Source organism: Temnothorax curvispinosus, unplaced genomic scaffold (genome assembly GCF_003070985.1).
Source record: "Temnothorax curvispinosus isolate PA1 unplaced genomic scaffold, ASM307098v1 QBEX01006657.1, whole genome shotgun sequence".
In the NCBI taxonomy this organism is placed as follows: Eukaryota; Metazoa; Arthropoda; class Insecta; order Hymenoptera; family Formicidae; genus Temnothorax; species Temnothorax curvispinosus.
This window is the reverse complement of record NW_020216437.1, coordinates 1,272,629-1,295,656: the sequence shown is the minus strand read 5'-3', so window position 1 is coordinate 1,295,656 and position 23,028 is coordinate 1,272,629. Positions and strand designations below refer to the sequence as shown.

The window sequence follows — 23,028 nt, the reverse complement described above, 5'->3', positions numbered from 1 at the left end:
GTCGCAACGCTAATCACCACATCTGCGACGTGAGCCAATTATGTCGAGCAATACGAGCCACGCCAACGTATCATTAATATCACGTTTCAGTGCATTCCGTCGTTCTCGTTACGAACCGCGGACCGGAGGATCGACGGAGATCGATCGGAGAGCCACGGCACGTTCGTCTCGATCGTCAGAATTTATTGAGCCGCTAACCTTTCGTGTTTTCATCATTCAGCTCTCTTTATCCCATCCGCTCTCTCGCTGTCTCCCTTCTCGGCAAGTTCGATTCTCGTCATATAAAGTTATGACATTAGCTCTTTTTCTTTCATTTTCCCTCTCGTCTGCCTCCATCGTTAGGAGTTTCTTTCAAGACAGCAATTACTCTGCGGAATATAGTGTCCCGGTTCGTGAAATCTCCGATGATGGATTCAACGCATTGAATTCACGAAAGAGTTACGCGATATGCTCCCGAAATAGCGCCGAGACTTTCAACAGACATTTCGTGAATACCAGCGATTGAAAGATAGAACTATATAGCTGTTTAAAACTTTCACACTTTTGTATTTATACATAGCGAAGTACTCGGCAGAATTCGATAAAATCTTACATGGTTTCTGATACTTTTTAAAACATCTAAAAAGACAAACGTCTTATTTTTTTTTTTAAGTTCTCAATTTTAATTACCTGTGATAACAGAGTTGAGGAAACGGAGACGTCAGTGTCACCCTGTGCAACTTGTGACATCTCCCACAGGTTCACGATAAAGATGTAAATCTCCGTGTAAGCGAGGAGAAATACGAATACAACAGCGGCCGCTATTAATTCATGCATATGCATTGTTACGTGTCAAGGCACGCGGTATCCGTCGGCAGATCATCGTGACGAGATAACCGAGCGAAAATGTTCCTCCTCTCGATCAGTAGCTTCCTCTCGCGAAGTCACACAGGACAAAGGTAGAAAACGCGAGTATATAGTTGCACAACAAAGAGTCTTTTTTCCAATCAGTAAGATCATCCGCATCGAAAGAATGTAATAATTTCTCTAATTTTTCGTAGACTCGTTAGGTTTCCAAAAAAATCGGCTATTTTCAGAAAATTTTGGTCCTTTAATCGAATGATAAAAAAGTCTGTCGTGAATTTTGACATGTTGCTGAAATTCTCTGCGTTACTTCTCCGATTTTAGACTCAACTAGAAGTGAAAATAATTTAATGCTACATATTAATGCATCCTTGCTAATAATGACAAGTAATCTTTGGCCTTCTGTTTATCTGCTCAACGAACGCTTCGTTGATAAACGCGTCTCTTTTCCTGCGACCTCTGATGCTCGCGTCCACGTCCTGGCAATAAATTCCGCGTCGTTGGGCCTTGGAACGCGGTTAACGCAGCTCGATGCACCGATACAATGGACGAATCGGCAAATCTCTCGTTACGGCCGGAGAGTTGTGCATACGAAGGCCGGCGATTTGTCGCGTAATGCGCGATATCAACGATCTCGAGGTCGCGATCACCGTGACCGCCGGGCGTCAGACACGCGGTAACATATGTCTGCCTTCCAGTGAGAATTTAATTGCTCGGGCTTTCATTTGCCTAATGCCATCTAGTGATTCTCCACGATTTTTCTTGCTCGCGTAGAAAGAGACTCCGCATTACGTAACTACTCTTCGTCTTTTCTGTCTCTTTTGTGACCAACAATTTCTGTAAGCAATCTTGAAGATGTTTAAATTTGTGTATTTTACGTTAGATTTATAGTTTCGTTGACATTAAGTACATTGTACATATTTGAACGGACTGCCGGCACATTCCGATAGATATCGACTCTCAATATCAAAACGTGACCACGCTAGTATTAGATGCTTATATCTGATGAAGCGTCTTTGCTGTATCTATAATGAGACGACTTGCGTAATTAAAAATAATATTGATGATAGTATCGCGTTGAAATTCGCCGATTAACGGTTTCTTATCAAGCATCCGCTTCATAAAGCCTTGTGTCCACGATGCTAGAACTGCGTCCGAGTTTCGGTTTAAGCCAATGAAACTGCTACTTGTCTGTAAGAGCTGCAAGTTGATTGGCGTAAACCAAAACTCGAACGCAGTTCTAGCATCGTGGACACAAGGCTTAACGGACATTCGATCGTTTGATCTCATTGGATGAGAAATTCGTGATAAGAAGTTCCTTTATATAGCTTGCGTGAACGATTTTGCTTAAGTTAAAACTATGTCTATTTAAAAATGTCTTGTATTATAAATCGATTTCTAAACATTGTGTTTATCTCTTATGTGAATAGTCCAGACAGAGAAGATTAATTCCATATCATTTCAATGATCTGTTACCGGTTGTAATAGATTATTCCTTCGATTTAGCTGGTAATTACGAGTTCATCGGCGGACCTACCAATTCTTCTCTCGTATACTCTCGTTCTCTCGTGAAAAAGATGGAGGTCCCTCCATGTGTACGACGGGGGAACGGGTAAAAGGTCGCTGGAATTCGAAAACTTATAGGCTAGTCTCTCTCGCACTTAAGTTTTTATTTGTCCGACCCTTGTAATAGAAAACAAATGCCGAGACGATGGTTCTGATTTTCCTCGGCGTTGTTTAGTTGTTACCTGGATCACGCACGGCCGAAGGCGCAGAAGTTCATTAGCGAAGTATAATCTGGTCTCTCGACACATTCCTCGCCCGCCGACCTTTGGACCACTCTCCTCTCCTCGGGTCAGGGAGAATTTCGAGACCCGAGGCCCCAGGTAACTTTTGTACCGGGTGTATTCGAAATCTTACGAAAGAAACCAGTCTTTCCACTTTACTACGCGTGATTTATTTTACGAACCGACGCCCGTGTGATTTCGACACAGTAAATCGATTTAGTCGCTTCTGCAGTTATCTACACGCCCACGCGTTACAGGAGCACTCAGTTTGCAAACCTTTTCTTTTGTACGTTTGATAGGCTTCGATTAATCAAACATCTCGAACCTATGACAGCATATTGACAAAAAGGCTATGCGGAATGTTATATGATAACGATCTTTTGAAAGTCTCCGATGTATTAATAAAAATCTTGTTTTTCTTGTTTTCATAAACCTAATTATACGGAGATGAAAGAACGATCATATTATTTATGGTTATTTTATTTCGGAGAATTAATTTCCATAGTTTTTAAGGGATGCCGAAGCGGCAAGAAAAATAAATCGTATTTCGCAGTTACGTGAAGTTCTGTAACACCCAGACTCTGCCGTTATTGACGGTTAGTGCCTTTAAAACGTAATCACGAGATCGCGTCTTTGAGGTTCGCGCAGTTCAGCTAGCCGTCGAGAAGCCTAATGACCTCGGTGATACGATAAGTCGCTAATTTACGTTAGCGAACGATATGGCCTGTCGTGGGTGGCCCGTCGTTCTACTTACATTCCCCTCTGTTCGAGAAGCAAACAGATGCGCGACATGCTCGCGATTAATTAGCTAGGCTACGATATCGCCGAACGAAACTGTAATCGGTGGGATCGGTCACGCTTTTCGGGATGTGGCCACGACCCGGGAGATTCTCTTGAACGAGAAGAACGATATTTCTTTAAGAGAAAAAAAAATACGTGACATTTTACTCTATTTTCTAATTTGGATTAGTTCTTTCAAACTAGCGCCTATGAAAAATGTGTTCTAACAAGGAAATGATTAAGAAAATTACTGTGATGCTACTATGGTCTCGTAAATTGAATCACATATCGTGTTATAAGATATTGATGAACGCCTGATTCTTTTTTTTCGGGAGAGCATATATTTTTCTGTCACATCGTTTTAACTAGATAATCAATGAAGCATTAATTACGGCAGAAAGTCGCAAACGGAAATCATAAAATCACAAAGGGAACCGGTATTCAACTACCGTTACGTATTTTGTCTATGGTTACGACGTATTATCGCTTCGTTAAGAGCCCCTTTAAGGAGATACCCCAACTCCTTTACGGCTACGGATAAAAATCACAGCACGTGAAAGACACACGTTGTACCGTTCGGCTTTATTTATTCTCGCGCACGTAGATAAAAGCTCTCGCAGGGCCGAGCTGGAGGCGCGCGATCGCTCGCGTAGCCGTATCAATTGTGATCGGGCCGTGAACGCTGACGAAGCGAAATGTGTATACTCGCTGGCGACGCGAAATACGCGCGCGATCCGCGGCGAGGTGGCCGCGTGTGTACGACCGTCGGGAGTTATCCAGGGTCACATAACCGTTTTCTGATGACACTCGGTGAGTAATACATCACTCGAAATGATGCGTGCTGACGAGCACACACGCGGGCAGCTCTGCCGCCGCTCTCTATATAAGGATCATCCACTCGCGCGTATCATTAACTTTGCAGAGGTCGCAGGTCCTTCGGCGACGTTCACCGACGTTCGAACGGCCGGAGCGCGTAGCGTTTTCCCGGTGTCAACTAGGAATTTATACGCGCAATATATCCAGTCTGTAATCAGCGATCGCGCGGATGCGAATTTATAACAAGGATGCAAGAAAAAGACGAGGAACAGATTCTCACACACGTAAAAAGCTTGGCTCTTTTATTAACGATAGTTTATACAATTTTCGCGCGTTCTGTGCGATAGTGTAATAGGATTTTTCCATTCTTATAACCAGAAATTGCGTTTGCGCAATATATTCTATCTACAGAAATTAGCAGTTACAGAGATAACGATTTATCATGCTCTCTTAATAAAGATATGAAAAATTGGTGTACACGTGAGGTATTCAAGGCCCCGTTGTTTACTAGAGCTCGCGGATACCTCTCGCGCTCTATGCACGAGGGAGAAAACGGGAGTTAGAGATGACGGAGAAGGACACCGGATAGAATCAGGTACGTGGGTCGGGCAGAGGCCAGGCTCACAACCGCGACGAGTCACCTGCGGTGTGACCGATGCGAGCCGTCAGCGAACGCGCTCGCTATCATCTCACCGAGTCCCTGGCCTTCTTCGTCATCGTGCCTAATGCTAACTGCTTGCCGGGACTCGGTAGCGTACAGTCCTCCGCAAAAGTCTCCGGAGACTCTTGGATCATTATTTCATAAAACTGCAGACTGTAATATCGAAGGACGATGGTTGTACGAGGGATACGTTAACGGTATATCGATGAACAATGCATTTAAAAATGCATTGATTTATTTCGTAATTTAATTCTTCCATCGCACTTCTTCCAATCTTGTTTTGCGAAAGTACTGCGTTTTTTTGTCGTAGGATTTTGTAATGAAGTGATTTAGACTCTCTATACGCGGATGCGTTCGCGCGTTTCCTCATGTTTTTTTCCTCAGCGATGTTATGTACGCGAAAGAATTGCCCGTGCTAATTGCCGGCTCGTACAGCAGTAGTCGAGCTCGCTACTATCCGCCGGCAACCTGTTGAGCTTCATTGTCGAGATGTTCCGTTCTTCCAGTCACCTGCGCCACGTGGCAATTAGCGGCATGTACATACGGCTCAGAGGAGAAAAATCGAACTGATGATGCTGCGAGTGCGCGTTAATTAACGGTCATAATCGCTCGTGATAAAAACGATTATCGTTGCTAGATTCGCGCTTTTCGTCGCATCCCACAACCAACTTCGACCTCGTAGCCTCTACAAATCGATTGCATTTAACCGTTTATCTTTCAGCCTCATCACGATTGCGCTCCTCCGCACAGTATTTTCTCCTTGCGTTTGTCAAAACACTTCTTAGCGCGGAATAATGAGAATTTAATAGCCTTATTATTTGTTACCTATCTATTTGTCAATAACTTCTTACGTTAATTCCCCGTATGTGCCTCGTTCATCCGCCATATGGCGAGATGCCATCCCCACGAGCGAAAATGGAAAGCGCGATAGGGAACTCGTTTATCGATGCCACGGCAAGTTATGCGCGAGGCTCGACCTTTGATCGAGTAAAGTACCCGCTTCCAGTCCGTCGCTTCTTTTCTTGTTCTTCTATCGTCACGCTCTGACCTTCTCGGTGACTTCGTAGGTGAGATAATCTAACGCTAATCGCTCATTGCGCGCGTGGTTGCCTTGTGTTTTATCTGCGCGCGACCTGTCACACGTCTGCCTTTCAAAAACGTTCATTTAATTGTATCTCCAGACGTATCGACTTTAATCGGATAGATTTCAAAAATTCATGACACTAATATAGACTAATAAACACAATATACAGAATATATATATATATATATTTTTTTTCTTTTTGTTTTACATTTTTGCAATATTGCTTCTGTATTCTTGCATTTTTGCACAATTTCTCGAGAAATTCGACTGACACGTCGAAGATATTTTTACATTTTATTTTGCACAACGCAGCGACATTGGAAGCGGGACACGCAAAAGTTAACAGCAGCGCGAGTTGTCGCAAGAGATGACTCGTGGTCAGCACTCGACCTTTGGTCGGCTTACGTACCCGACTTCTTCCTTCCTTCGTTTATCCTTCCTACGTCTCGCGCGTGCTTCCTTCTCTTTGCCTTCCTCCCACATCTTTCGCGACCGACCCGACGCGACGACTCGCTCGCTCACTCGCTCGCTCGCTCGCTCGCACGTGCGAGAGAGTCGTTCGCGCTAATCGCACCTCACGCACAAGGCGACGAGGTCACGGCGCTCTTTGTTTGTCATCCGCCCGCAACCTGCTTCGCTCTCTTGTTAAACGTACGTGTCCGGGAAGAAAAAAGACAGAGAGCTACGGAGAGAAACGGTGCCAGGACGTACGATGCAATGGAAGGTTTCCACCGCGTGTTCGACATGTAAATTCGATTTATCGCGTGAGCATTCTCTTCGTTACGAGAGAAAAACTAATTAAGTAATCTCTGCGCGTAAGAATATTTTCATTTTTTTACACGAGACAACACGCATTCACATTAAAAGAATAAGTTAATTTTGCGAGTTTCATTCGCGTTATTTTTGGAGGAGAGAGAATCATAGAGATTCATTCAAGAGGTCTTGCGAATATCGTTCTGGTTGGTTCGTCATCTTGAAAGTACCGTCGATTTTTATCTGACAAGAGTTACGTGGGTTACGTTCCACTTTTGTGGTAAAAGAAGAATGAAATTTAGACAGAGAAAATATTTTTTTAGATTTAAAGAGAAATTTTCCTTTGAAACACAAATGAGTGATGATCGAACGCATATGCATGCGGATGCGTTTTAAGAAATGCACGGCTTAGAGAGAACGCCGATTGAGAGACAACGGATGAGGAACGTGGAACAAAGTTCACGACAACGGGGACGGCGACGGCGACGGCGACGGTGAAGCTGAAGAGAGGTGTCCGAGAAGACTCGGTGGAATGACCCCGCGGATCGTATTATAAGCGCGTACGTGTCCCTCGCGGAGGGTAACATATGCGTGATGGCCTGCGAAAGCTACGTCACGCAGGAACGCACCTTGACTCCCTCTCTCTCTCTCTCTTTTTCTCTTTCTCTTCTTTCTTCCTGTTCCTCCTGGGCCTTTCTCGGTGTGTGCTCTCTTCTCGAGTCCCTCTGTCTTTCTTGCTCCCATGGGGTACGGAGGTCACCGCTCGCCCGTTGCCACCGGCGGAACAAGCGGCGGCGAACCGCAGGAAGAATATCTTCTTCTTGTACCCCAAGCCTCTGGGTCCTCGTCGGACGCTCCGACCTCGAAGGGAACGCGAGAGCCAGATAGAACGTCAGCGAATCGCGGGGAGGAATCAGCGATCTGAGTCTTTTTATACTCTTTATATCTTTTAACGGCTCATAAAAGAATTTCTTCGCGAACATAAAATTTAACGGTATTAACTCTGAAGCGGTGATTTGCGATTTCATAAATTGATTAAATTGATATCTATTCCTTTTCAAGCGAATACACGTAAAATGTAAAGAAATTTGAATTTAAAAAATTTTACTTAAAAAAATATTTGTGTATGGATTCCAAATTGAGTCTCAATCCAAGTTGAGAGTTTATCGAGTATCAAAATGGCAATTTTCAAGAAACGTCACTCTACGCATATAAATTAATGTTAGCGTGTATCCATCTGCCATATATCCTCTCGACACGAGCCTTCGTAGCGGCCGAGCGTATAGTGTCGCGCAACCTGACCTGCTTACAGGTGCGCGACCCTGACGGACGTACAGTGTCACCATCGCCGCGATGTCTTGGCGAGCGACCATAAAAGACCGTGCACACCGCGCATCAAGGGAGACGGGAAGGGAGAAACGTATAGGCGGATCGTAAAAACAGAAGATAAAAGGTGCAGCGTAATACGTGCGCATACGTGACTCTCCGTGGAAGTTGTATTGAAAATTTTCTGCTTGTGAAATATGCATTTGTACGCGCCAACAAATAGAAATGACGTATATATGTATAAATACTAAATTTCCCAGGGAGTCAAGGAAACACGCCTTTCGCTGTTCCACGCGAAATACAATTGCTTACGGAACAGAAAATTATTCCGTAGAAATCTGACACCCATTATTTTTCGAGCGGATTTCCTCTGCGAGAAGCAGAAGGAAAAGGAAATGGCAGGAAGGCGACGAAGGCGTAGGATGACGAGAGACTGAGAGAGGGCTGGACCTATAAATCATGCTGGGGCGTAGTAGGTACATACACGTGAAAACGCGTAGTTAGAGTTAGAAGATGAAAAGCAGCGTACGAATCTCCTCTCTCCCGTCGTTGCACGCAGCGAATGTTCTGACAAATACAACGGGAGCTAATTAGTTGCAGGAATGCGTCGGCGCGCAGGTATCGCGTTCCTACGTAAAGTCGAACACGCGGTGACTCCTAATAAGACGCAATCGTATCGACGTCACGCGACCTTCGAGCCGTGCCATGGCGTGTCCAGCTATTGCCGTTTCTCGGCCGTTTGCTGCTTACTTACGTTGCTGGTTATAAATCGCCACGTCCTCCCGCACCTCCATGAACCGTCGGCTAATAAACGCTTGCGCCTCATGTGAACGCCATTGTGTTTCGCGAGAGGCCTCCCACTTGAAACAGCTGTTTCGACCATTCTCCGCACGACCAAGGTTACGCACATCGAAGGGACAAAGACGTGGTTTCACTAGGAGCCGCGGCCGTTATCGATCGGCAGACTCGGCGAACGAGAGGAAAAGTTCACACCGACACGTTACAATGGGAGAATTTATACCTTTACGATTCTTGTATGCATTTGGCTATCTCTCGCAGTTCTTAACACCTTTTCTTTGCTTAAGACGCGTACAGAAATAAAATTCGGCAACGAATTGACGACGTCGGTCGCGTCCTCGGGCATTGCCAAATGGCTAAACGACGCATCTGGAATTTCACGCACGTCACGTAACGACTTACGTCCTTGTCCTTGGTTACACATGTCATACCGCAAGATCCAATTCCGCGTCGCGGCAAGCACGCTTTTTTCCCTTTGAACACCTTTCGCGAGGGTGCCATCGCCTTAATATCCAGAGGTATCCTCTGGCGTATAAACCGCCAACGAGATCGCGGCGGCGCGGCGCGGCGCGGCGTGCGTACGCGTAGGTGTACGCACGCGTGCACACACGGAGTCGCGTGCATAGACGGAGCGAGGAGCGTGTGCGGCGCGGTCGCTACTACATTATGCATTAGTCATGATTACAAAGTAAGTGGCGAGCTCGTAGCGCGTCTGCTGTAATGACGGCGTATTTGCGGTGCTTATGATTTTCCACTTGAAATGGGCATAACCCGCTTTAATGGCGCGCAAGGCGGCCCTCCCGGTCGCGCATAACTTACGCCGGGTTTACAGCGGCCCGAGAGGAGATCCAGCAACGACCGCGTGGTTGCTGACGGCGTTGATCGTGTTAACGCCGCGACAGTAATCTCTTCCTGCCTCTTCTCGGTCTTTCGCGCTCTCCCGGCCATGCGCGCGCGCGCGCGCCAATCCGGCCTTTAAAGGTCGTCATGGACGGTAGGTATTATCCTTGTGTCGCGGTAGATCTTACGCGGGAATTAATTGTGAAGGAAGTCCCTATGCAAAGAAAACTAGCACTTTTATACGACACCTTTTAAAGTTACTCATCTACTTTATTTTCTCAACTAGACCAACTTGATGATTCTTTATTTTATTTTTTAGGATATAAATATATGGGATATTATTTTCTTTGACGGTATGATACGGAGAAGAAAAGTTTGATCGCTCCAAGAATTTTTAACTAATAGCTACTTGCTTGACTACAATTTAAATTATTTTGTGTAATCAGTCACAGTCGATAGTGATCGCATTAACGGTATTTATACTGTATATCGTTATGGTTGTTCCGATCTTCCTTCGAGCCATCTCTCACGACCGTTGAAGTCAATTACAATTATCGTTATCTACTACGGGCATAATAAACTAGACGACAATAAATCGTTATCGTAAACCAGTGATAATTAATGACGATAGTAACGAACAATATGTCACGTATGTTACGTTACGATCTTATATCACATATGCTTTTCGGAAGAATGATAGCTATCATCTGTTCTGAAATAATTTTATATTCCATTTTGTTATCGTAAAACATCAGTTCTTGTAAAATTAGATAAATTATTTTGGAGAAATGTTTGCGCGATAATGCTACTACAATGTTTAGTTCCTCTAATCAAAAAATTGAAAATACTTACGATAATTTTCATTATAAAATTATAACTGTTCAAAGTTACGACACGTTTCCGTTGGATGCACGGTACACATTTCATTAGCGGTGGAAATGAAAAATCGAAGCATTTTTTTATTTCGTAAGCGAGATGGGATCGCTCGCGGCGCTTATTGAAATCGCTTGACTCAGCAAGATTGCCAGGATCCCGGAGATGATTCGTGCGTGGCGGAAAAATAGAATCATCCTTCATTCAGCGGCTCGTCACGCGAGGTCGCGGAGGAAAAGTCGGGCGTATGAAACGAGAAAAGAAGACAAAAAGGAAAAGGACGAGGCTCCTCATCGCTGCGGTAGCTCGCCGCTCGGTAATGACGGGCTGCGCGCCGCGCGACGCGTAGAACCGGGTTTGATCGTTCATTAAGCGTCGGGCCGACCCCGGATGTCGACGTACGCGTCCGTACGACGTGCGTACGCGCGTACACTTCACGCATATTGCACACGGAGACCCGCTCGTTTCGCTCCGGCAAAGTGAATGTAACTATCCGGCCAGCCTTGCCGAGGCCGGGTGCGAACGGAAGAAACGACCGCGTATGCGCCCGCATCCGGCTTTCAGCGGGCTGATCGAAAAGCCGTGGGAGATTCGATCTATCGTTGTTACGGTAATAAAAGGAAAAGAGTGTGAAGGGGAAAGTTGAACAGCGAGTCGACTCCGTCGTGAGGAGCGGATGCGGTATTAAATTCTTTAATCTGAGATATTATCCGTGTAACGAAGAGTAACAGCAATTTTTCCAATATTTGATCAATAATATGCCGATACACAATAGAGCAATTTCTCATCCGTTAGATCTTATCGGTGTAGTTTAGTATACACCAGTCAGTTTTTCCGTTCGCATTTCGACTTCGCCGTATCAAACGCGTTAAACCACACGCGTTCACATATATGAGAACTCGCGCTGATGGATCTTTAGGTCACTCGTACGAACAATGCGTCGCACGGAAGCGTCGTATTGTCGTTTTCCGTTTCTATGCCGGAAATGGATGCTGGATCGATTCCCGTGTCGCGCGACGCGTTTACGCAATTTCCCGGTTCGCTTCTAATCTCGCCCGGTGGGATCGTGGAAAAATTCCCAGCTCGGTGAAATTTCTTAAAGGCTTAACGCAGGAATAATTAACAGCGACCCGGCGCGAGAGGCCCGGCGGCTTTATTTCCGTCTCGCGGCGGCACTTCGTACGCAACCTCGAAGGTCAATTCGTTTTAGTCGCGGTCGCGCTGGATAATTTATGACTATGCTGTACGCGATTACTATATGAGTTCCTGGTGTCCCATCTCGATGTCTTCCGATGGCTGCTTTCTTTCTCGCGGGGAACCTGTCTCGCCCGGGAACGAAATAGTTAACCAGGCAGCTGCGCTAAAACCGGTAAATTACACGCGTGTCTCGGAGATACGCGATATATCGGATGAAATCACCACAGAGGCGATCTACTGTTTTTGTGCGACGAGGCAATGGCTTGTCATCGCTTTCTTCCTTTTCTTTCCCACATACATTTTCCACGTTATACTTTCTATTTCCTGTTAATTGTGCGTCGCGTTGAGTGAAAAATACTGACATGACGTGTAGAAAGGGAAATTTTGTTTGTAATCTTTTGGATTATGAACTGATCTATCGCTTTGTCACCGGGACATCCAAGTGTCGCGGTGGAGGTCTCTCGCACTTTCGTTGTACCGGCGATGCAACAGCTCGAACCGCGGGCTTCACCGAGCGGGTGTTGTCGCGGGGGATACGTGCGCTGCACGTTAGTTCGTTTTAACACGTCGTTACGATATTTCACACTCGGACTTTGCGCAGTTCTCAGTATTCACCGTAGGTATCTCGCTGCTGCTAATCCTCCCTAATTCGCATGCAACAAAGTCTTCTGGCGAACTTTTCAGGGCGTATTATTTATTACAAACTATTCAGCTGTAAAATTTTTAGCTTTGTCTTCTGAACTCGCATTTGAGAATTTAAATAACCCAGTTAATGATCTGACTTGGATTTTTGCAGAAAATTCTCATTGCATTGTTAATTTTATCATATTGTTTTATAAAATATTTGTATTTTCTTTATTGTCAAACAAAATCGTGTGACAATGAAGAGATGCTCTTCTATAATGTCTGTCTCCGTCTCTCACTTCAGATTTTAACTAATCTCGCGACTGCAGCTGACTGCAGCTGCACATCATTTTTGCATGATTATGTAAATGCCATCAAGCCGAAGTTAAACAATAAAACGCGAACGATCTTTAAACAGTGACTTCCTGCCTTGAAAGTTCCTGAAGTGTCGTTACGATGTTTGTCGTACGTGCCATCGAAGCGCTACCGCCAACGTAAAACTCGTCAAAAAAACGTGAGAAAATGTGAGGAAAAAATCTTGTTACGCGAAACGCGATGATTGTAGAATCGTCTGTTCAAGAGATAAGTGTTGAAGCAATTCTCAATACACGACTCCTTATTTCTATTAAACAGAAATTTATATTCGAGGAATTTGAGATTTGTGTTTCCTCGTACGTTATGATTTCACCAACTTTATTAAGTGATAGTTAACGGTTAGTTTACGCTTTTCATCAACATGTATTTTATGTTCTCTTCGTTGTATACGGTATAATTAATTGGATACTATAAAGTCTCTAAATCACAGTTTACAAATCATTGATTCGACAACGTCATGGAAATTCATTTAAAACTGATTAAGTTATATATTCCGAAAACACACCTCTCGCCGAACGTGTCACTTAACGTACCTATCGCTTTACCGTTCTCGTTAGTGGCTCAATTCGTCACAAAGTGACGCGTACAATGTTTACTGCCCGCATACTTTCCAATTTTATAACTATTTGGACGTCATTTATGGTCGAGGTGCGCGTTCGATAGCATCTTCGAACGCTTTATCGCTTCTCGAAGGGCGACGGTTTTCCTACTGGCAAACGGTGCCTAATGGAATTTTTATGGGCAGCTGTAAATATTTTAACTTGAAATAATGAAGACATTTGGCAGTGAGTGTCATAGAAGTGGCTTTTACGATCGCTACCCTCGGCCTGTATTCCGCTCGATGCCGCGCGGAGCCGCTTCCACAACCGGATTGTAGGAATATAGCCCGATAGCAGTCCGAGGGCCGAGCGCGGAGCCTGTCGGAGGTGCTAACTCCACGCATTATAAAAATGATCGGCAGTGTCCGTTTGCTTACTTCCGATGCCTTCGGTTTTACTGCGGGGACATTTGTATGTGGGAATGATTAACACTTGTTCTCCGTTATTGTGGATACTTCGGTAATGCCCGGACACAAAATTCTGACAAGCAAATCGTTAACTAAAAGTCTCTCATACACTCGGTACACCGTGAAAGACGGTGAAAGTTATTAATCGTTTGAAAAATATTTGTCGAGGAATAATTGTTGACTGACGAAACGTCGCGTTGGAATTATAATCGCGCGCGAGGGCGAGATTCGTTACAACGAAAATATACCGATGCATAAAATATCGTGCGAAATGAGCTATGAAACACACAAGTTCTCATACCTCTTCCGGCACCGTTGCTGACACCGTTGCTCCGGCACTGTCGCTGCATTAATCGCGGCCGATCGTATCGGCCGGTAAATTCGGCAACGCGGACGAGTTACTGCCTCCATAAAATTCCAGGCGTTTAACGATGACAGGAATTTATTGGATATGTTAGGCAGAGAGTGGACAGTGACCCCCTCGATTCTCCCGTCGGTTCTCCTTGTTCGCCGCGGCCCGCGCCTTTACGCTGCTTTTCGATCGCTTTCGCTCCTCGTCGCCGTTCGGTTAGATACGCGCGTCTCTGATCAAGGCGGAAGATAATGGCGCCCGGGACGAGGGCCATTTATTGAGCGTAAATCTCTCCCGTGCCAGTGGTAAGCGCCGCCACCGTGTGTAATCGCGTCCTGTACGATTATCCCTCTCTTCCTCTTAATGTATTTCATTCTAAATTCCCAGTGTCGAAAGACGGCCGTTTACACGGCGCGACGACGTTAGGACGGTTAAGTTAGGAAAGCTTTATGACGCGAAGCGCGAGGAGGACCGCCGCGGTGCGGCCGCGTCGTTACGAAACTCGAACCATCCCGAGGGGACGAATGCGGTTGAAATACGGCGAATATCCGAATTTGGAGTCGAATGTATTCCGGCAGGATCGTCGCTCGGTCGTTTGAAATCTCTTAATGGCCTTTTAAAATCGTCATCACGTCTTGTATCTCAGGAGATATGTAGCTTAATCCTGCGCGTTGTGTGCGTATAACTCGATAAGATCGAACGAGGATAAGGAATATATTTTAGAGACAAAAAGATCCAGAAACTCGCGCGCTCTTAATACCTTTTGGAGAAGCGGACAGAAATTTGATATATCCCTTCGTTTTCAGGTGAGGTGTCAGGTGAGAACGTGTCCGCGGGCACGGGACCACGTGGTAGCAACCGTGGAGAGGCGGCGGATTTAGGTACGCACACGGAAAACAACGACGGGGCCACCCTGGCAGCGAACACAGCGGTCGACGCCAGGGGGGGAAGCCCTCAGGGCGCTCACCTGTCTGGTGCGGCAACCCCCAGACCTCCGCGGGGTAGGAGGCGACAGAACCAGAATGGTCTCGACACTACCCAAGTAAGTGGAGAACCTCTTTATAATTGTGTAATTAACACTTCTAATATCCTATACTTCGAACTCGCTCTTTTGCCTCTGATTATTACCCGATTTCGAGAAAGTCCATGTGACGGAATTAAATTTTGACACGGCACACGAAACTTTTACGCACGTAGGCAAACACGACGTTCGCCTTACCTTACTGTATTGACGTAGCGTGACTGTCGTCCGGAATTTTTATTTATTCTTTTTCCCCTTTTTTTTCCTTCTTTCGTTGAGAAGGACGCGAGCTGCCGCGAGGACGCGGGATTTGTCGTACAAATTTTTCGAGAGAGAGAGACCCGCTTGGCTTCTTCCGTGAAGTGGAGTGTTTGAGCGTACCACTTCGGGACACGTGCACTGGTCTCGGGAGATATCCTCGACGAGAGAGTCCATCGCTCCTGTAGCCTGTAGCTCGAGCGGTAGCTCGTACACGTGTACACGGAGAGTCCCGTTCAAAGCCAACCATGCAGCAACTATGTCAACCGCCGTCGAAAGCCGCAGTGTCATCCCGCCGTTGACATTCGTCGACCTGCAGGACGCTTCTGTAAACGACTTGACCAAAAAAAAAGAAAGAAAAAAAGGAGAAGTTTTTGATGGCTGCTTAGCAATGCTTAGAGCTGCGATGATAAAAAATTGATCGTCATCGGTAAAAAGAATAGCCGGTTTATGACATGCAAGAAGTTTGACTCAGGTACGCGGGTTGTACGAGTAGGAAGGTCTCGGAAGAATAGTAGTAACTCAAGAAATTAATCCTCCGTATGTATTACGAGCTTTAGTCTGATTTATTAACTTTCGAGATCTACTGAAATCGAATTGAGAGAGTCGATAAATAAAAGTAGAAGAAGATTAGTCTTTTTTGCTGAGAGTTATTCAGGAAAAGATTATACATTTTATGTAATTCAATTTTTTTTGCTTTGAAATACTCTTTTCTTATAACATTGTGAGAGAAAAAAAACGTTGGGACTTTATTTGACTGCAAAATATTTATGCGTGAATATACATTAATTATTTACTTGCTATCTTATTTGACGACGTATGCAGCCATGCTGCGATCGCGTAAAGACTAATTACATTGAAAGAGACGATTGGTTTAATTTTGAAGCTCCCTTGCTCGCGCGGTTGTCACGCCTTCGTGTATTTTCCCTATCGAGACCTGGTCGCTCGTATCAGTCGCGTCGAGCGAGACCTATTCGAAATGTAGGTGTATATATACGAGATCGTGCCCGCGCCGTGAGCCTGAAGCGGTCCCTTGTCAGGAAGAGGTCTGGAGGCGAGAAAGAGATTTACCGTGGCCTCTGCTGCAGCGGTCTCCGGACTGCGGCTCTCGGGAGAACCCTATTCTACGCCAATCGACTCTCGTTCTTCTTAGTGTCACGGCGCGCTCTCTCGCCGCGAACGAAGAGGAGTCAACTCTTACGCCACGCGTTGCCTTCATTACCATATCTCAGATGCAATCTGTTCCCGGGAATTAATGCACCCGGGATATTTCCTGCCGCCACGGATCTCGCCCGAGACATATCGTGCGCAGCTGCCGATAAGTGTTCCTCACAGTCGAAGGCGTGGTTCGTTGATATCTGTTTTGCGGAGGACAATTTTTTTCATGTATACGAACGAGACTCGCTTATTAATGTTAAATAGTCGAGCCTGGCAATAAATCGAACGTATGATAATGTAATTGATGATATAATCCTCATGGCCTCTTAGCCTATCACAAGGATTAGAATAATAATCATCATTGATAATTATTTACATTGTTTCATTGTCTCATTGTTCAGTGTCATGTTTCATTTTTAATTGTTTGTAATTAATATTTGCTGCGTGTGTAACTAATTGTACGAAAATATTCACTTGTGCTAGTTTTCGATTAATCAATTATTAGAGTATTCTAAATGCATCTTTTTAAACATAATAAAACAATCTTTTTAGCTTCAAGTGGAGAATGATGTTGATGAGAGGCTAAAACAATTTTTTTCTTTTAAAGATGCATTGTTTCTGTACTGCGGCCTTCAACATTCAAACATAAAGCACAGCGGTAATAAAGATAGTAAAATTATTGTTACCGTGGATAAGATGAAATGAGCAATCTGCAGACGTCCCGATGACAACTTTACACGCGAAGACACTTAACATTTTCAAATATTATTAACCTCGCTTAAAATGATTATTTCAGAATTTAAAGTTTGAATAGAAAATTAATAAAAATTGAAACGGGATACTCTTTATGATAAAAGATAACAGAATGTTTTTGTGACTATATTTTAAATAGCGTTATAATTATAATAATAATAAATTATATCAACTTAATTTTTTAAGTGAGTACCTACACTTAATGGAAAAAAGCTTGCACATGAAACTATTATTAATTTATCCTTTCTAGCGTTAAATGAAGTAGCGTTAAATATACTTCTATTGCACCCGCTCCCGCTTGTTAACTGATACTTCCGTTTATACTCGTTCTTTTTATGACCGGTTAATTGCTCCGCATTCTCCTTCTTGTTATTGCATCCGGTTGCGCGCAGTGAGGTCTCGTTTAAAGAAGGGCAATCCTATCGCGTTGCAGGTTAAAACAGAACGACTCACACCTGACAACAACTCGACGTCGTCGAGAAGCGTGACGCCTTCTTCGTCGAGTCATCCGGGTACGCCGCCAAATGCTACGCCCTTGGGGGGACCCGAGGGTCCACCACCACCCCATCATCTCAAGCACATGGAACAGATGATGGGACGAAACTATAGTGATTTCATGAGGAGTCTCGCTGCCAAATACAACAACGCCAACCCTAACGAGTACGTCCATCTCACTTTGTCGATCACTTTTGATTACTCGCAGTAGAATTGTAATTCCCATAAATGAGCTGCAGGATTAACATAAAGGAAAGATACACGTTACAGTACTAACATCACTTTTGACTTTATTTTCAAATAAATGGTACATTGACGTGCCAATTAGAAATTGACGTGTAGATACTGCTTCATTATTGTGGTATTGAGTCTGCGTCACAAAATTTGTTTTAATGTCTTGTATGATTAAGGAAAGAAAATTTTGCAAACGTCTTTGAATATTTTCGTCGGTACGTGACATGCGTATATTGACTTTCGTCGATTGACGAACACTGCGAGACGTTGTAAAAGAATTAAAACTTTGAAGGCTGCAAATAGATGATTCGTATGATTAAGATTCGTAAAACGCAGAGAGTACTCGAGGGACTTAACGTACTCTCGCTTGAAACCGGTTGTCGCGTCGTACGTTGACTATTAAGTTTGTACCTTTTGGCACATAGGTTGGAAACAGATCAAAGGACTACTTAATTGCTTAGTTAAGTGCTGAACACAGATTCTAGCAATGCGACCTTTGGTATTTGAAAAAGGTTCGATTCTTTAATTCACTACGTGTCTGTTTGCGCCCTGCTAATTTAGTCGGCGTCTTGATGATCCGTTGAATTTGAAAATAGAAGAGGTAACTATCTTCTTGCTTCTCTTCGAGTCTCTTTAAGATATTAGAAATCATAATTTACAAATAACATCATTTATATCTTTATTACGAGTAATAATAAGTAGTCTTATTGTATCAGTAGCATTTTCTACATTTGATGAAAGATGAGAAAAATACACTCGAGCCTGTTTGAAAAAATGTCTACGTGCGACAGTGATAGCAGCTATATATGTATTTTCTTTATATACATAACAGGAACTTAATGATCAAGGACGATTGATCATTTCAGTTACTTTAGCACGCCAAGAAACGGTTACCCTCCAGGTTTAGACCCGAGGTTTCCGGCCTTCAAGGCTGCAGCGACGCCGTTCGTTGGTTTGATGGCGCCGTTAGGGGCTCCGCAACCATCGAATGTCCCGACGACCTCACCGCTCTCGAACAAAGATCCGAAGGAGCAGAAGCAGGATAGCCTCTTCGGCAACCCCGTGTTTCCGCCTATGATCGATATGTCGTCCACCCAGGCTCTTTTGCACATGGTGCGAACTGCCAATGCGGCTCAAAGCGCTGCAGAATTGGAAACATATCTCAAAGGCAAGTATCATAAGAAGTTACACACATTTCCGTACGGGCAAGAAATGATAGATATTAATGATATTATTATAATGGAAAAAAGAAATCATAATTATCTTTTACTTGCGAATTGTAGGCTTTGCATTTTTTCCATTTCTTTAATTTTTAATCGTTTAATATTGGATTAATATTAAATTAATGTCTCGGTATTTTTATCTTTATTGGAAAAAAAAATCAGGCTGGATTGATCAAAGCATTCACAGATAAAAAAACGCGTTTTTTAAGACATTTTGTGCGTTATATTGTTATGTGTGTTTATGGGGTGTATTATTAACCGATTTTGAGAAAGATTAAGTAACGTTTCATTTTGTTTTGAAACATAGGCGCGAACAAAAGAGACGCGGGGGTTACGAGTCCCTTGGACCTTTCAAGTCCCGGCGGCTTTGCACCTCGTAAGCGGCAAAGGCCGGAAACAAGGAGATCCGAAAGCGTGTCCCCCAAGCCGAAACCTACCGCGAGACCAACCACACCTCCGCCCGTCAGGTGTCCGACTCTCTATGGCCACATACCTTGCGGCGACGGGCAAGCTGTGAATCGTTGGACCATCGAGGACGTCGTCAATTACGTTTCGTCGATTGACATCTGCGCCGAGTACGCACAGGTGAGTCAAAGAGATTTGTCTTACCGCGACGCGGTTTTCCGCGAGGAAAAATCGCAGGCGATGCATTTACGTCATTGTTCGTGCACTCGATCAAGCGCGTCGAGTGAATTTTAATGCTTTTATTAAGGCGCAAGATTGCACAACAATTTTCTATTATCATTGAAAGAAGTATTTTTCTACAGATTTCTCCGCGAAACGTTTCTTATTTGAAACATATTTTATAGATTTAGAAAAATGAAAGGAGTGACCATATACAACGATACTTATTCATTAAAGTAAAAAAAAAATCGATTTCTCGATTTGGTTGGATTGTTGTATGAATCGTGTTGAACGTAGTCGCTATTTTTAATGGCTTTTGAAAGCCTACTCTATAATGGTGCACGCTGTCATCCATCGCGCAATATCTTCCCGACTTCTATGTTAGTGAGGCAACGAGGCGATCTAGAAGGCTTTGAATGACCTGGCATCAGTCAATCCGGACAGTCTGGCATTAGTGAGTAGGGAGAGACGGTGCGCTAGCTAGGAAAGTTCTATAATGACCCCTCGAAGTTAGCGTCGATCCTCCACCCCTCTCTAATTTGTAATATCTATACTTTCTCCTCCCTTCCTTCTTCTCGTTCTCTTCCTCTCTCTGTCTGTCTTTCTTTTTCTCTCTCTCCTCCTTGATTTTTTTTCTTTCTTTGTTGTCTCGAGGCGAAATACGCTCGTGCACATAATCTCGCAATAATAGTTTTTACGGACCACTTAACATTCGCTATCTCCGCGAAGTCGCGGGCGTGACCGTCGGTTTTCGAGAGTGTCCACTGAAATTATCCACTCATCCGTCCCATTCGGCATTAAACGTTTCCCCTCATTTCCCTCCGTTTAGAAGCGCGGCATTTTGCTGAGAAGGCAGTAACGACCTTTCGTCGTAGAACTGGGGCGCGGTCTACTTTCCATGGGTGGCCCCCCCTCTGTCCTCGCTCGCGCTCGTCGGGAATCGCGCGATGAATGGTTTCATAATTCGCGATAAAACGGCGAGCCCGTAATTACCGGGCTGCCGCCTGGTAGACGCAAATTGATTAATTACAGATAACCCGACACGCTTATCTCGCGCGTACACGATACGATCTTCCACTTCGTGGATCGGAGCGATGTCACGGAACGGAGCTCTCGAACACCGCGCCACTCCTCACCGGCTTCGTGACAGAAGTTATTCCTCCGGCTGTCACATCGTTCACTCACACCTGACAGAGAGCAAGAACCATGACTCCACCGCGGTAGAAAAGTTCCTCATCCGTGTCACGAGTCGCAATTTCTTCTCTCACTTCACTTTGGGAAGTTATTTCGCAACGAAAAATAAAGACTCGTCGCAGCGGCGAGGTTCTCTCGCGAACCCTAATGATTATCCCGCGATAATTAAGATGGATGTAACGTCGATAACGAGCTTTTCATAAGTTTTTACATCGGTGCTTGATGACCGCACGGGACATCGATATACTTATACTTACCTTAACGAGGAGATCCGCCGGTATCCGATATCGGTATCAAAGTTGTCTGAAACCAAATTCGATCGCGTCACGATAGCCATAAGCCGTTTCGGGAACGCCATCACCGCGCTCGTATCGCACTTTTTTTTTTACGTGGCGCGCGGTATCCTTCGCGAGATAAGAATCGTTGTCGTGCGTGTGTCGTCTCGGGGGTTCGCATAAAGTGCACGGCCGTCCCTCGGTATTCCACGGCGAGGCTCGCCACGACGAGGGGCAGCGGGTCCTTGAGCCGCTCTTATCTGTATACGCTCTCGTGGTTGGCCCTCGTCATTCTTGAATCGAGTCGACGGCTGATCGAAGCGCTTGAGGACCCCGCCGTCTCTTTCTTACGCCGACTCGCGCACGGCGTTCGATTACATTCGAGTATTCATGAATATGCATGACGAGAGGTGGGCGCCTGCGAAAAAATTTACGGCCCCGACAGCCTGACGTTTCGAGGACCGCGACTGGGTTCGCGCGAGCGAGCACGCGCTCAACGGGGCCTAACGATAGCCGAGAATAATCGAAACTGACATGCCTCCAGGGACCCCGCTACACTTCTCGAGAGAATCAACGTTCGAGAGGAACCCTGGTACCGGCCAGGTCCTCGCTCGTTATAGTAAACGTGAACGCGGAATAATCTCTGACAAATGTTCACATGTGACTCTTGTGAATTCAGTAAAATTGATATGTAAAAACATTTGTTTTGTAATGTAGAATTAATTATGTAGATTTTTATACATTATATGATAGTGATAATTAAAGCAGCAATTCATACGTCTGTTCGATTATAAATGTCCGATTTAACGCGCGGGCAACGAACAGATCTTTGATCTTCTCTTCGCAGCCGCCAATGAATGCGACTGTAACGATCACGCGAATACGCAACATCGAGTCATTAAAACGTATAAAGGTGAAACCTAAACAAATCGCTTAAGGTTTATAAAGCGGAGCCGTAATATTTTCTGCGCACGAACGATCCCGCGATCGTCATTTATACGTCATGGAACATCTCGTGCACGTGCCGTTCGATTCGTTTATCGAGTTACCGCGGTGAATTCGACTACGACGAGCTCTCGATCTCGTTGCTCGGCTCGGCAAATATGGCACCGCGACGCAGATGAATCCTCTTAGAATTATGGCATCGAGATTCTAATCTCGCGGAGGATACCGCGAACAGATCAACGGCGCGAGCGATCCTTTCATAGATCAGCTGGAATTATGGCGGCAATCCTTAGACCGGTATCCATACCTGCAATATTACTGCATTCACTTTCGTTCGAGCCAACAGTGCGAAACTATCTCGAAAAACGAAAGTAATTATTGCCGCAAGTCTTTATATATTCGATTGATACTTAGTAAATTGATTATTTATTTTCATGACAAGAGAAGTTGGAAGCTATTGACCTATTCTCTGATAATAATTATAATGAATACAGTTAGACATACAAATATAGTTAGACTTGCTCAGGCAATTACACGCAATTACATTACTAATAGCGCAACCAATTTTACCTTATTAATCGGTCTAGCGATATTATGTTCATTATAAAATCGTGAACTTATTAAAAAAAATTTGTATACACATAACTGTCCATTTATATTTAATTAGCTTTTAGTCAGATTTGAGAAACCCTATATTATCTCTGCAATTTTATTACTTAATCATCTTCTATCG

The 23,028-nt window shown here is 44.5% G+C and overlaps 1 protein-coding gene across 2 annotated transcripts in view; it reads left to right on the top strand.

Annotated features, from left to right (window-relative positions):
- The window catches only part of LOC112456105 (nascent polypeptide-associated complex subunit alpha, muscle-specific form-like), a 114,281-nt gene that overhangs the window by 49,027 nt on the left and 42,226 nt on the right, over nucleotides 1-23,028 (top strand). For both annotated transcript variants that reach the window (XM_025018420.1, XM_025018421.1), the window contains 4 exons: nucleotides 14,922-15,157; nucleotides 17,739-17,965; nucleotides 18,901-19,202; nucleotides 19,565-19,842. In XM_025018420.1, coding sequence (XP_024874188.1) covers nucleotides 14,922-15,157; nucleotides 17,739-17,965; nucleotides 18,901-19,202; nucleotides 19,565-19,842 — 1,043 coding nt within the window. The remainder of the gene's footprint in view (nucleotides 1-14,921; nucleotides 15,158-17,738; nucleotides 17,966-18,900; nucleotides 19,203-19,564; nucleotides 19,843-23,028) is intronic.